Source organism: Eleutherodactylus coqui, chromosome 3 (assembly GCF_035609145.1).
Source record: "Eleutherodactylus coqui strain aEleCoq1 chromosome 3, aEleCoq1.hap1, whole genome shotgun sequence".
NCBI classification, from domain to species: Eukaryota; Metazoa; Chordata; class Amphibia; order Anura; family Eleutherodactylidae; genus Eleutherodactylus; species Eleutherodactylus coqui.
In genome coordinates, this window is record NC_089839.1 from 35,804,791 (window position 1) to 35,820,974 (window position 16,184).

At 45.4% G+C, this 16,184-nt stretch overlaps 1 protein-coding gene across 1 annotated transcript in view; it reads right to left on the reverse strand.

The window, feature by feature from the left end:
* ACTR2 (actin related protein 2) overlaps positions 1 to 16,184 on the reverse strand; it is a 44,671-nt gene that overhangs the window by 11,882 nt on the left and 16,605 nt on the right. The window contains exons 2-4 of the mRNA XM_066595480.1: positions 10,638 to 10,748; positions 4,750 to 4,965; positions 2,758 to 2,830 (exon numbers count right to left, since the gene is read on the reverse strand). Coding sequence (XP_066451577.1) covers positions 2,758 to 2,830; positions 4,750 to 4,965; positions 10,638 to 10,748 — 400 coding nt within the window. The remainder of the gene's footprint in view (positions 1 to 2,757; positions 2,831 to 4,749; positions 4,966 to 10,637; positions 10,749 to 16,184) is intronic.

The window sequence follows — 16,184 nt, forward strand, 5'->3', positions numbered from 1 at the left end:
AGGGCTTATTCCCACATCAGTATATCGGCCGGGTCTTCACGCCCGGCCGATATACGGTGTCCCTTTCTGCAGGGGGAGGAGGCGGCATGCCGGGCCATGAGCAGTGCACGGAGCTCCTGCCCTCTCTCCGTACTTCGCCGCTATTTGCAATGGTAGGGGGTGGGGCAGGCGGAACTTAGTGCACTGCTCCCGGCCCGGCTCATCCCCCTGCAGAAAGGGACACGTATATCGGCCGGGCGTGAAAACCTGGCCGCTATACGGACGTGTGAATAAGCCCTTAATGCAATAATTAGACAGCTCTGACTTTCAGAAAGCAGCGATAATATTTTGTTTTATCTCACAAAAGGAAGGTGACCAAAACAAATTCCAGAATATTTTTTTTTGTCCTCCCCTTTCCCAAAATTAAACAAAAGTCATTAAAAAGTTGTACTTAACCAAAAATGGTAGCAATAAAAATTACAGCTTACCGCGCAGAAAAACGAACCCCCAAATGCAACCGTTGAGGGAAAAAATAAAGTTTATGGGTCTCAGAAAAAAAAAAAAATTTCTGTATTATTAACCCTTTCCAATCCACTGTCTGACGTCTGAAGACATTATAATTGAAGGCTGTACAGTTCTGATGTCAGAAGACGTCCGGCAGGGTATTCTTACTGTAAATTACAGTCCGCTCTATTGTCAGGGGGCCTCTTCAGCATGTCCCATACAGCAGTACTGGCTCTAGCCAGCAGATGGCGCCGTTGTATAATGGCAGGCAGAGAAAGCCCCCTAGGAAACCCTGAATCCAAAATTGGATTGCAAAGGGTTAAATAGAAGAAAAAAAAAGGTGGTAAAGCAGAATCTACAAACATGGTAGGATCCCGATGGTACGGACCCACAGGCTGAATGTAAAATGTCATTTTTACTGTAACACGACCGCAAAAAGTTATGACTCTTGAAAGATGATAAATGCAAAAACCTGAAAAATGTCTGGAAGTTAAAAAGTTAATGAAATCTTCCTTTTTAGGAGAGTTCAGCACAGAGAAGGGAAGTGGAGCACATATTATGCTCGGTTATATAACCGGTATTTACAGATTGATGGAGAAGCCCTATAGCGCCCCCCTAGGATACCAGAATAGATCATGGACACTCTTGCAGCATGCAGACCCTGTAATAACGCCGTGATGTGAGCGGTCGCGGACATTACGAAGGGCCATTAGGCGGACGGCACTGCAGAGGGCGAAGCGTGCCGTACACGCTGTAACTAAAATCCATGGTCTGTGGGGTAATGGAATAAATTACTGTTGCCATAGTAACTGGATAGGTTTCATGTGTGCTCGGCTATTGAAGAGGACTAGTTAACTGCGTAGGATGAGACGTAATTATACATTGTCACACTTCCGTGTGCGCCGGTGACAAGTGAAAATGCCAATAACGCCAGCAGTTCATTCTGCATACCAAGAACGCTTCATTCACTTTCTGCACTGCAGCTTGCGGGGGGTTGGAATTCATTGATCTACAAGATCACCGCTTCTGCAAAAAGGCACTGTCACAATAGTCGCTGACTAAAGGTATATGTATTGCTACCTACAGCATGCAGTCAGTTTAAAATACTGTAAAGCCCCTTTTAAATGGTCAAATAACTTGTGCTTATGTAATAGCCAATGTGATAACTACCAAAATCCAGACTGTTTTACCTAAAATGACTGTGCTGAAATATTAAATATAAGTGCTGGCCACTAGGGGTCCCTCTTCTAATCTGCTGTCCACTGCCTGTCGTCATGTGGAAAAGCCAGTCTCCCCGTTCTCTTTCTAATCTCTGTTACTAAAGTGGAGGCGGCTGATGGCTCATGCTGCCCATAGAAATCTATGGAACAGATGGGGGAGAGAAGCAGACATACACATGTGCTGCTGGAGCTAATGGTGAGTGTTTTACCATCTCACAGATACTGGAATCATATCTACACTGCTCAGGACTGCTGCACAATGTCCTACATGATGCAGTAATGTGTGTGTGTGTGTTGTAGAACAGAATCTCTAAGTGGTACAGTGTATAGAAGACATCACACCAGATTCCTCCTACTCTGAGGATAGGTCAATAGTTGATCGATGGCGATACGCCGCTGCTCAGGATCCCCACTGATCGGCTGATTTAGGTCACTGCACTCGAGTGTGCACTGCGGCTTCTTCTCAGGCATTTGATATCATGTTCATTGATAGAGCAGCCTGGTCTCCAAGAGCTACAATACCAGGCATAGCCACTATACAACGTACAGCACTGTGCCCGGTATGGACTGAAGTGATGGCAACCTGCCGATCAACTATTGATGACCTATCTGGTGCTAAAAACACCTTTAAATGTTACTTAAGATGTTTTGTTTCGAATTGTTAATTAGTTTAACCCCTTAGTGACCCAAAATGTACAGTTATGTCATGGGCTTTCATAGTTTGTATGAAGGTGATCACCGCTCCATATAATGCGGACAACTGCTGTCTGACACCTAAAATGCTCCAATCTGTATTCTATGGTCCTGAAAAGGCCACCAGCCTTCTGATGTGTATGAGCAAGGCTGTGTGAGTCACAGTCCATAGAGGTGAGCAACAGCACTTTGGTAGCGTTTACACTAGACAGATGTACACACGATGCGCTCTATGTTTTTATCCATTTCAGGGATCAAACTAACATATGTGGTCGCGGCCGTCTCCATGTGACTTCCCCGGCTTTATTTGGACAAGTTTAGTAGAGTCATGAAGCATGGCAATCTCAGATGGCATACCCACCTTGTGCATACAGTGTAAGAACAGCCTGGATAGCCACGTAAACACCTGAAAACTGGTAAGTCTCAAACATCACCTGTAAGAAAAAGACATTAACATAAAAGTGAAACTGGCAACAACAAAAAAAGTAGATTAATAACGCCACAAAATGCTTGACATGCTCACAAAATCCTTCAGGTAACGGCCTTCTATGGAAGCAGAGTTGAGTGAACCCGCCGGTGTAGGCAGGAGGAGCTGACTATCCTATGTCTATTAGAGGCCTCCTGACATTTCCTTGATGTTGGGGGGGGGGGGGAGGAGAAGAAATTGAGCATGCTGAACTTCTGGCTTGGCTTCCTATTTCCAATCATTGTTTTAAAGAATGTATTTTAAAGAGTCGTATATTGATTTAAAGGAATGCTGCCATCCAATAGGTGGCGCTGCAGAGGTATTGTTCCATCTTCTTTATTTGCATATATTACCAGAGGAGCTTGCATGGCCTTATTAGTCTCCTTACTCTCACCAACTGTGTGTCTCCACACCCCTTCTGGGTGCTCTCCTTGGGAAGAGACGATAACTTTCCTCCCTGACCCACTCACCTCCTGTGTGTCTCCACGCCCCTTCTGGGTGCTCTCCTTAAAGGGGTTGTCTCGCGAAAGCAAGTGGAGTTCAGCACTTCTGTATGGCCATATTAATGCACTTTGTAATATACATCGTAATATACAATAAGGAGGCTGGAATCGGCACACGTGACGGGGCAGAGCTACGTGATGACGCGTAGAAGGGGGCGGAGCCAGAACGCCACTGCTGCCGAACCGAGCCGAAGGCAGAAGACCTTTCTGTGCAAGCGCGTCTAATCGGGCGATTAGACGCTGAAGTTAGACGGAGCCATGGAGACGGGGACGCCAGCGCAGGGAAGGTAAGTGAATAACTTCTGTATGGCTCATTTAATGCACGATGTATATTACAAAGTGCATTAATATGGCCATACAGAAGTGTATAACCCCACTTGATTTCGTGAGACAACCCCTTTAAGGAGAGACGACACCCCTTCCTTTTCTGGCACTAGATGTGTCTGAATTCAGCCTACTCTACTCCGTGCTGAAAATACTCAGTATGTGGGGTCAGGAGGATTAGCGGTCAGTCAAAGCAGCAGTCAACAGCAACTGAAGATGTATGGGCATCTTAAAGGCGCAGTCCAATTGTAAACTACTGCTGATGAACTATCCTTGGGGAAAAGGCCATCACTAGTAACAGGAATGGAGCTGCAGAAATTAGCTCAGTGCACAAGCACTAGCCTGGCGAACAGCTGATCAGCGGCGAACCCCCACCAATCTACTATGGATTGCCTATCCTAAAGATAAGTAATCATTAAGTCTACAACTGAACAACCCTTTTAAGTCACAATTCAAGTCACGAGTTGTTTGCGTCACACAAAATCTGTCTGGTGTCAACATAATCCGTAATCCTTGAGAAGTGTCAGCAACTATTCAATTCTCCTATAGCGCCTCCACAGGGGAGGTGAAGCATAACAGGGTGCCCATCAAAATCCATGGAATGTCTGTGTGCTGCATGGACGTGTTGGGACTTTCAGATCAAGAGACTTTGTGGCCCGACTAAGGTGGTGGTGAAATTGATTGGGGGGGGGGGGGGGGGGGGGGGGGGGGGGGAGAGAAATAAGCAAGATATTTTTGTTAAATCAGAATTCTCCAACAGGATATTTGAAAATGATTGTCATATACAAGGAAATCCCTTTAATATGTGGGTTTATGTACAAATAGTTGTATCCCCAAACAAACATGCATGATCATGTAGAGATACATATACATTTGCTACCATTGGGCACGGGAAATCTAGAAGCTACAAAAACAAAAAAAAAACCAACATGGCCGAACCCCTTCTCCCCCGACAGCCGGTATCGGGCTGGCCCATATATACAACTGTCACAATGTTTTATACCATAACATGACATAGCACTGATTATAGACAGGACCAAAGTGGACAAGAAGAACTCACCTCCACAATCTTCTCTCTGTTTTTGGTTGGGTTCATTGGCGGCTCAGTTAAAAGGATTTTACAGTCTCTGGTGTCGATGTTCAATTTCTCAGGTCCGAACGTGTAGTCCCACAAGTGCTTCATGTCATCCCAGTTCCGCACGATGCCATTCTCCATGGGATAGTTCACTTCCAGCATTGAACGCAACTCGCTGGCTTCATCGCCAACCATGAGGTCCTTAAAAAACACAAAGCAGGACTTATTCAAAAACACTCGAACAAAGGCGGTGGAGAAGGAAACCAGAAGTCTAGGCTGCCATTGTGACACGGATGCCTTCATTTCGATTGGTCTACAATTATGGCTCTTACAAACCCCGTTTCAACGACATAAAGAGTGCTTTTATGCTGGCGTCATCCGATGTCGCTCAAGCCTAAGTCTCAATCGGTGGTCGAAGTCTATGCCCAAATTACAAATCGCTTCATTTACATATGATTTTCCCCCAAAATCCAGAATATCATGAAGGTCTAGTGAGAGGCCTATGACGTGGGTATCATCACTCCTCAAGGAGAGCACCTAGAAGGTGAGTGAGGAGACTTATAAGGTCATGCATGCTCCTCTGGGTAATATATGCAAATAAGGACAGAAGCCTACTGCACACTGATGAGGGGTAACAGCTGTCTGTGTATGGTATTCTGGCTTGGTTTTCAATTTCCAGTTACTGTTTTAAAGACTTGTTTAAAAGGGTCTGACATAGATTTGCAGGAATGCTGCCATCCAATAGGTGGCGCTGCAGAGGTATTGTTCCATCTTCCTTCTTTGAAGCAGTAAATTGTGAAACAACCCCAGGCAGCTGTATGGGGTGGGGTGAGCACGGTGCTCAGGCACTTTGTACAATGGCTTATATTCCAGAACTAGTCAGACCTGATGATCCTGGAATGCAGAAAGAATGGAGACTCTACCTGGGACTCTAAGAAAACCAAACATGTCTAGTAGTAACCAGCAATCATCAAGACGACATAACAGCAAGAGTTGTATCAACATAAACGCTCTCCGGCCTCATAAAGGGATTCAGTACCTCTAGTAAGAAGCCTTCTAGGTGGTGCAGGCGGGATCCGGTCCCTCTGCAACTAGAAGCTCCATGAGTGATTCAATGAATCCAAATCAGGACGGAGGGCACATTAGGACTTCCCTCATCCCAAATTAACTTAAATTTTTATTAAAATCATGTGTTATTTAAAAAAAAAAAAAAAAAAAACATCTGAAGTTTTGATCAGTGGGGTCCAGGTTGCAGAGACCCCCAACAGATCGCTGATATAAGAGGAAAGAAGCACTAAGGCCTTCAGCTATGATCGACTCTCCGTCGCCATTCCTTCAGCTGGCTATAGACATTTAAAAAGGAACCTGTCAGCACTTCCAAGCATGTCAAGTTGCCTACAGGTCAATTCCCAGTCATTGTTACAAGGCTTGGATAAAAAGGGTCTAACACAGACTTGCAGGAATGCTGCCTTCCATTGGTGGTGCTGCAGAGGTATTGTTCCATCTCCCTTATTTGCATATTACCCAGAGGAGCATGAATGGCCTTACAAGTCTCATTCATTTTCTAGGTGCTCTCCCCAAGAAGAAAAGACATCATTCCTGACCGAAGTCGCCTACAGTTACAGACTGTCAAGGTAGAGCCGCTTCCAAATCACATCTGGTTACAGCTACTGCGACATACCACCGGATACCGCCTTCTCAAATTTCCTGTGCCACATGCAAATCTTGGCCAACGGGACCATCTCTGCTGTCTGGAGTCCCTTCCACAATCCCTCCTTCCTTTAACCATGTGAAGTGTATGGCATCTCCAACATCAGTCAGAGAAGAAGGAGCATGAAGAGAGCTCTGTGCAGCAGAGATGGTCCACCCACCCACCTGCAGGACCAGTTGGACTGAGATTTACACATGGCATTAGAAATTATAAAAGGCAGTTTCCCACAGTTTGTCAAACTAGTTGAATTTAGGCTTTTCCTGGGTGGTGAAATTAAACCCACGTTTGCTGCTGGAAGCGGCCATGTTTTTAACGATTGCTATAAACGCTGGGAGGATCACCTGACTACAGCCACCAATCAGGATACATGTTTTCCTAGGTTTAACCTGCGATCACAGATCACGAACTTGGTTGGTGCGACACTTTCTTTAAACAGAGATTTGCAAAACTAAGTTTGACAACTGATCGCAGTTCAACTAATTCAGGATCAACTGCATGGTGGCTGCAACCGACCCCAAGACCGGCAATTACTTTGCATCTTCAGCAGAAGACGTCACCTAGCTTGGAAAGAATGATTGAATGACCAGACACATTGGATTTATCCAAGGCCGAATCCGGATGGCCGTATGCAACTTCCGCTCGAAACACTTAGGCGCAACTCCCATTGGACAGCGCTGAATCGCCCTTCCGTCTGCCATCTGATCTGCGGAGACATTACACGTCCTAGTCTCATCTGTGATACAGACCAGGGCAGAGATTCCTCTTTTTTAATGGAGAGCTTGTTAGAGTGAAAAAGCACCAGTTTGACTTCAGCCTTAGACTACTGTGTTTCCCCTAAAATAAGATACTGTCTTATATTATTTTTTGCCCCAAAAAGGGCAGTGACTTATTTTCAGGGGGGGCGTCCACAGCGTCCCAATGCCTCAGGATGGTGTCCGGCAGCGATGTGGCGTCCTCCTCATCTCACTGCTGTCTTCTGCTGGGGACGGGGCTTTGAATACCCCGCCTCCAGCAAAGCGAGCGCTGTGAGTGGCTAATCGAGCGCAAGCAGCCTATCACAGCCGGCGTTCAATGAGCCAATTCACAGCCGTTCAGTGATGTCATTCACTGGAGACCACTGCGGACCAGGGGGGAGTATTGATTTTTTTTTTTATGGGCACATTAGCTAGGGGAAACACTGTATAATGCTTCTGTGTGCGGTTCAAAAAATAAATACGTGAGCAGCACACGGGCGAAAAATACAGTATTCTGAATAAGGGGGACCTTTTACCCTTTTTCATCTCCTTTTAATAAAAAAGGACCCAAAAAAGTGCCCTCCATTGCAGTGGGGGGGGGGGGGGGGGGGGTTACAGCGAGTTTTCAGTTCTGAAAAAAACACCCGATTAGTAGAGAAACCTCCATTAATTCAGCATGCCAAAATTCAAACAAAGCCATAATGCAAGGAGCATATTCCAGGTGTAACGAGTTAGTGGTAATTAAACACTTCCCATTCAATATGCAAATTCAATATGTCCAACATTCCTGGATAGAAATGCTTCCATACGACCAGGACAGACCACGATGGCGCTAGAATGGGCTTTATTCTAGGAGTACATGCTGCGAGTCCATGCGGAGAACACCATGTCTACAGCATACGCCCCAACGTCAACCTCACAGCCTCACTTACCATCTTTTTCTTATTCTACTTGAGGTTTTCAGTAACAGAGGAAGAAAGAAAGAAGAGTTGAGAAGAGGAAGTCAGAGGTGAAATTGGAGAACATCGCTCATGCCAGACTTAAACTTTTTGAAAAGTCCCCAAAACTCTCTAAAGGGCAGAGAATGCACCACAAACCCTAAGCAGTAGGCACCCATTAAAGGGGTTATACCAGGATCATGTTACCCCCCTCATCCCCAGTATGGGGGTTAATTTGTTGATTGGCAGGGGTCTTTGCCAATCTCGTCAACAGGGGGCCTGTGCCCCTCCTGCCCATCACTGTAGGGTCGCTTCTCCCCTGCAGATACACTTTAGCCCATTCCTTGTTCTTAAGGACTTTTTTGAAAAGTCCAGGAAGATCCCTTTATGGTATTTAGACAACCACTTTTCTAAATGCAGATCTACCAGTAATCATATATATGGGGGCAAAAGGCTGTGCTAACCGCTTCCCTTTCTAGCAGCTAATATACAACCCGGCTACAGTGTCTACTGGGCCAACAGGGCTGTCTGATTCACGGCCATATTTACGGCCAGCGTGCCAGCCACATATTTTGGTCCTCCAGGAAACTTTTTCTACTTTGCTGGGATTAGTTTCTGTATGCAGGTAGAAAAAAAAAAAGCTTTGGTACCGTGTTATCCAATAGAGAAACATGTGATTGTTCCCAGCAAGAGAAGCCAAGTAATCTTGTAGATATGATGCCTTTAAATGGCTAACAAAAATACACAATGTTATCGTAAGCTCATCTTTGTTTTAAGTACAACTTAGTCTCGCTGGGTCTGTGCCTTTTCATACGTGTGAACATTTGTACAGATCTGTTCCATTATGCCTGAGGAAGGACCCTAAGAGGCTGGAAAGCTCGCATTAACATCATGAATTTTTGTTAGCCATTAAAAGGTATCATATCTACAAGATTACTTGGTTTCTCTTACGGAGAACAATCACATGTAGCAAGAAACATACAGATGAAACACCGATGGTACATTCTGCTGTAGGAACGTTACGCTGATTCACAAACTGCATTCAAGTTCCAAGGTCTTGTAGAAGATGCGGACATTCTTCGGGGATGAATGAGATGCACAGAACCCATATGAGAGCGGCTGGAGTTAGGGGAGTTTGATACTTAAAATGGCAACATTTATGTTCCAAGAACAGCGTGTAATCATTCAAGTCTTCTTCACTTGCGTGGGAGGCTGCCCATTGACATTCATCATAAGATATGCCATGAAGGTGTCATGGGTGTGAAATATGGAAGTTTGTTACACAATGTTCGGCCCTTCTTTCAATCATTGCACCCACAAGGGACTAACTCCACCTCCCCATACTGTGCACAGAGCCCCGTCCACATACCAGCCGGTCTGATAACATGGTAGAGCAAGTGGTTATGGAGGACTGACCAAAAGCAGCAGAAAGTTTCCTCAGGTGGCGGCGGTGAAGACGACGCTCCTACTCCTTGGGCGGCCCTTATTCAGGGGTGTCTTCACGACAACAAATTTGAAGTAGATCTTCACCCTCCCTACTTACCGGACTTTGTACCTAGTGATTTTTAGCTTTATACAATGATTAAGGATGCTCTCCATGGTCACATGTTTTCCAGTCGTGAATATTCAGAGTCCAACTAGCAGCACAGAAGTAGACAGTGACAGGACCTGGGCTGTCCGACATTGTAAGTTTTCTTTCTATCCAGACCCCTTCCTGCTCATAGATCTGTCACCATCGGTCATTCTTTACAGTCTGCTAAAAGGGTTTTCCAGGGAAATACTATTGATGATCTATGCTCAGGATAGATCATCAGTAGTTGATTGGTTGGGATCTGCAGCTCGGGCGCCCACTGTTCGCACCACTAAACACAGGGGCAGTGAGCAGAAGCTGCTGCTTCGACTGCTGTGTAGTGGCCAGCACATGTAACTGCAGATTGTAATGAGCGCGGAGCCTGTAGTTACAAGCACCGGCCACTACACCGGGGTCAGAGCAGCATATCCCTGTGTCTAGCAGCACTGGCAAAAGAAGGCCGATTGGCCAGGGTCTCGAGCCGCAGATCGACCAGTGATGACTTATCCTGAGGATATGTCATAAATAGCATTTTCCTGGAAAACACCTTTAACCCTTTGAGGACATCATCTGTCAGTTTTAAACTCTTTCAAATTTGACTGAATTAAGGTCCTGAAAAAAGGTTAAGGTCCTTCTAAATGGCATTTTCTGGCAGAAACGAGCACTGATTGTCGGTTTTTCAAGTGTATTAGAAGTAGATTCTGCACAATACCTGATAAAAGCATTGAGCAGAAAGGCTATAAAGAGACTCAGCATTATGTATGAATCCTAAGGATGCAATAAGAAGCAGCACTAATGGAGGACCAGCAGACAAAGCAGCAGAGAAAAAACAAAAAAGTAAAAATGACACATTTAGTTCTGCTCATCTGTTACAGATGAGAACCCAAAATGTGGCCCACGAGGTTTTATTGAACAGTTACCTTGATCTCGATGTTTCCCACTTTGGCAGTAGAACGGATAACGGGTCGCCCAACCAGAGCCGGGAAAATGTGCTCCGGAAAGTTGGAGCCGGCGTAGCCACATTTCACAAACTGAAAACAAAAAGAAAGAAAAAAAAGTTACAAAATATTCAAAAAAAGCTACAAAAGCAAAAATGTCATAAAGCAAAGCAGTAAATTAATGTGAAAGCCTGGGAGGAGAAGATGCGAGAGCCAATCTCACTGTTTTCTATGGGATCATTTATGGCGTTTAGCGCATAATAGACAAACTTGGACTTCAGCATTTTCCTGTCCGGCCAATGGCGGGTATGGATGCTGAACTGGTACCCAAAAACAAAGGAAGGGCATAATGGATATATGTGAGCCCAGCCTATACAGCACAGAGCCTGCTGGCTGGAAACAGACAGGGCGAGCATGAGTACTGCGCTCTTGTAATTAATGGTCTATCCTCATTAATATTAATGTCCTATTGGTATTACAGTCCCGAGAAGAAGGCATTTCTCAGAAACCAGAGCTGCTCGACACAGCACTGCAAGACCTGATGCAGAGTCAAAAAAAGCAAAAAAGCAATTATCCTTTATTTTAGGCATCGGTGGGAGTCCAAGTTATCACACTGCCCAAATATACAGGGTGTCCACAGTAACCCCTATCCAGGGGCAGAAGAGATCTTCCCAGCATTGTACGAGGGGATCGAGCGGAGTTGCTTGGTGCAGCACTAAAATAACCAAAGTGAATCCGTTTAAGACAAAATTTAGCATAAACACAAATTACTAACCGAAAAGGGATAAAGACAAATGAGGACTGGAAACAAAAAAGACTGCCGTCAGCGGCTACACAAAGATGGACATGGCGGTGAAATGGACGGCATGAGCTGACCCTACAGGAAGGAAGGTAGATGTCCGAGGAAGTGCTTAATGCACCGGGCATGCACGGATTCCGCATGGGAAGTCTCGTTGTGACTGTGGCCGGTGACCCCTGCATCGTTCTTCATTCTCTGTACTGCAGATGGGCCGGCCGGCGCACATGCCTAGTAGAGACCTCCAACACCGCTACTAGGCGATGACGCGGATCTCGCAGCCTTTACGGAATTGACATTGCAGAAAGGCTGCGGGTCGGGTGTCTCCCGATGACAAATAGAAGCAGTGCGTGCGGAAAATGCACCGAAATGGAGCACGCTGCGATTTTTTTTCCTCCGTGAATGGAAATCACAAGTGATTTCCGTTTGTGTGCGTGGAAGAATGACTTTTAGATTGCATGCTATGGACGGACATTGCTGCGGAACCTACGGGTAGACGCCCGCCGCAGATTCCGCAGTAAGAACCCGCCCGTGTGCATTTGGCTGAACGCGGTAACCAATGAACAGGGCACGTTGTCCAATCCAGGGGGGTTCAAAGCGAGCGGTGAGCCACTGATACACATCTCTCTGGGAATGAGGTGGAGCTCCATCACCCATCACCGATTCAGGTGTTCGCCGTGTGATTGTCACAGTTCTTTAGTTGGCAGATTTATCTTATTCCAACGGTTGGGTCAGTTCATTTGTAGCATCTTTTAGTTGTCACAAATGAATACATTGTGCTAATTAGTCACAAAAGCCATTTTTAAATTGATGGGGAAAAAAAAACAAAACACATGCTAAACGCCATTAAAGCAATGGAGGATTTTAGGATTATATGTATATTTACCCCAGAGCGGTGTCATTAAGAAATACATCTTTTTCCAAAACCATTGGACACTTATGTTAACGGGTTATGGCTCTTACTATGGAACCACGAAAACCGCTTGGTTTTTAAAGGGGTTGTCCAATTGCAAAATATTGATGGCCTGTCCTCAGGATAGGTTATAGTAAATTGGCATGGGTCCAGTGCCAGGACACCTGCTGATCAGCTATTTCCACTATGTCCCATACACAGAGCTGATTTCTGCAGGAGCTGACAGCTCCATTTGCTCTGCAGTGGCTATGCTTGGTATCACACTCACTTCAATGGGAACTTTGCCTGTAATACTAAGCGTGGCCACTGTAGTGGGAACGACGCTGTCTGCTTCCTGCTCAGCACAGTACACAAGTGCATCAGGCCCAACAGCTGATCACCGATGTTGGGCAGTGAAGCCCGCCAATCTACAATTGTAGACCTATCTTGATACGCCATCAATGGTTTAGAACTGAACCACCCCTTTAAGGCAAAAATAAGGGGGGGGGGGGTTAATATTGTAGAATTAGAGCAGAATTCATTAGCCTGACTATCATACGTCAATGAAAATCACTTAAAGGACGGCCTAGAAGTCTATGGACTCGTGTCACTGGGTTAACTACAAGGTCCTGTAACGAGGGAGCGCATGAAGTCAGATAACTAGTTTTCATGATGGAACTACCTTACAGAGTGTGCAGTATATAGCCCATATATAGCAATGTGTGGTTCCACTTCCTATTGAGTCATGCACAGCTGCGGCTTACACTGCACAAATAGAACGTGCTGCTGCACATCTTAGCAGAAAGTCCTGCGGCCGGCCCATTATGAAGCAGCATTGTGCCATTCACATCACCCAGCAGTAGACCTTCGCTCTACATAATAGCGGCCGGCGCAGGGAACGCCGCTCGGCTTGTGCACATTTTTTTTTAGCTTTGTAATGAGCCTTACATTACATCTGGTTTGAGGCTTTATAGAAACAACTTGGTGTAGGGAGAGGTTTTCAGTTTCAGGGTCTCATCATTTTCCAGATCTCCGTTTGGTGAGTGGAGGTACCGTGTTACAATACAATAGCGGTTACGACCGTTTTCATCCTTCGGGAGGAGATTTGCATATTTTTTTCCCATGGAGCATTGCCTGAAAAATAATCCTTCATCCCACATGAATTCTCTTCAATGGGAACCAGTCCTTACCCTCCCCAAGTTGCATCTGAAGCCCCAATTAAAAAACGGGCCAAGAATCAACCCACTGTAACAAGCAACAGTCGGCAAAGCTCTGCAGTTCAGACACTTTGCTTTACGAGGACCAACGATCTTTAATACAATCGTTCGTCCTCATACGGGTTGACTGCACCCCCAGGGGTGGGAAGTCCGGAAGCCAAACTAGATCAGCAGCACAAGTGTCTCTCCACTCCCAATACTGTCCATAAACACAACAAGTGTTGAGTCCAGACTTGTAGGGCTCCTTCACACTGGCAAGGGCGATATCAGGCCTAAGTTAAGACAAGTTGTCAGGTCGGAGCAGCTGCACTGCCTCCGACAACCAGTAGTGTGGGTTGGCTTAAAAGGACAAAAAGTTACCCAGTTTTTGAAACTTTTGGGAACCCATTTTCAGCTTCATTATTCTCCCCGCGTGTCAGTGCAGAATTCACACACTGCTTCGGTTGGATGAACGTCATCTCAGGAACATCCCTTTAGGGCACGTTCAATGTGCAGGTCGGTGCCATTCGCGTGAAAATCCATACTACATTCCCCTGCAGGGAGGAGTCAGGCTGGCGGCCACCAGTTCCCCAGCAAAGTTAGCCATTAGCTGGGTGTGAGTAGAGTGGGACCAGTGGGGATCCCCCAAAACCTCCAAAGGCCTGTGCATCTTGGTAACACCCCTTTAATACGAACGCACAGAGCCTATAGGGCTACCTCTTGGTTTCTACAGAATCAAAATGTGCTCCTTATCTGCACTTGGCTTTACAATGGCGCCCAGCCCTGCTGATCAAACGCAGACTTTGAGCCTTCGTGAATGTTGATAAGACACCAATCTAGAAGCCCGTTTCCGCTCTTCCCCTACTGATATAAGAAAGTGCTTTAACCTTATTAGTGGCAGATTACTGACCATGACATATGTTATAATATCCTGATTTCTACGAGAATAAGACTGCTTTTGTTGCCTGGCGGTAGCATATACTGTACATAAATGCACAGTTGTAAGATTTGCCCTAACTACGAAAACTTTGATTTAAATGGGCACCAACGTCTCAGACAATTTCTGCTCATCTACCATCTTTTATTAGTCTTATTTCTGTAATATACTCGAATGAAAAAAAGATTTACAAAGATGAAGCAAAAACTTGCTTTAAGTGGCTGCCACTAGAGGGCTCCCACTTCCATCTTTGCAATCCACTCTGGCGTTGGGTATATAGATTGTGGTAACAACAACAGGTGGAGGGGTTACCAGAGGCTGCAGGCTGGCAGATCTGCAGAAACTGTGATAATGATCTCCACAATGTCTGCTGCTCCTGCAATTACGTGCGTGGAGAAAAAAAAAAAAATAAATGCATCATTAACACGTGCGGTGTGTCAACCGTATGCTGCAAATTTACACCACAGATTTCACCCTTTGCTATATTCCGAAATCCGTAACAAAAATGGCACAAAAAATAAAATAAAAAATCCGTACCACCAATGGCAGCAAAAAATAAAATAAATCAGTCCCATGAGAACATATCCCAGGGGTGCGTTCATAAGTACAGATTGTGTGCGGAGGCGCAGCAGATTTACCCCTTTCAATTGAATTAAAATTGAGGAGGTAAAATCTGCTGCAAAATCCGTAGAAAAGCAACTATACGTGTGACTGCACCCTTAAAGACACCAAAAACAGTGATTCTGTGGGTTTCCTCCGGGTTCTCCCGTTCCCCACCTCCATTGAGGTCAGGGATTACATATAATTCAGGCCTTTATATACAGTAGTAATACATCTTGTCTGACAAGGCATATTCTTCCCTAGTTGAGACATGTTCAGGTTGGGTCATTGTGGAATGTGAGCGCCTAATGTTCTCCCCCAACCCCCCCGCCACCACCACCGCCTCCCCTGACATTGCTGGTTCTACGTGTTTTCTTCATCCAGTGATGACTCGGTTTCCCCATCCTGGAAGTTCTTATATTCTATTACTATAAATTGACTAGTTCAGTGCAGCCTCCTGTGTGTACGGAGACATGTCAGGCCGTGGATGGCGAGAGCGGCAGCTTTGAAAGGGATTTTCTAGCTTTGACATTTAGTGTTTTCTGTACTAAATATTAATAGGTGGAATAATCTGCGCAAATCTGTGCCGAATTTGTAGGAAAATCCACATGTAAATAAGTCAAGTTCTGCTGCAGAATCCGCCCGTGTACGCACTGGAAGCGCCAAAGCTGCAGCGAAAATCCACAGAAGAAATGGACATGATTTTGTTTTAAAAATCCACAATCGGTGGCGGAGCTTCCTGCTGAAACAGATGGCAGCGGGTGGGCGTGATTAGTTAGTAAAAGAGTCACCCTTCTCTTATCTTATTAAAGCACAAAGGACTGAAGCGCGATGGCCTTGCCTATGGGTGCTATTGTATAGAAGGTAGTCACCCTCCGTAAGGCTATGAACACTCGGGGAAGTTACGCTACGGATTTCATGCCCGAAATTCCACAAAAAATTTTTTTAATGCAAAATTTTGAAAAAAAACTCTTTTCTGTTGCAACTTTGTCTCATGTGGACATACGCTTAGGTAGTTACGCCACGGATACCACAGCCAAAGCGGCTCCACTCAAGCATTCTATTGACTGGTAGCGAGATACACACTGTGGTTCATACGGACCCAGTT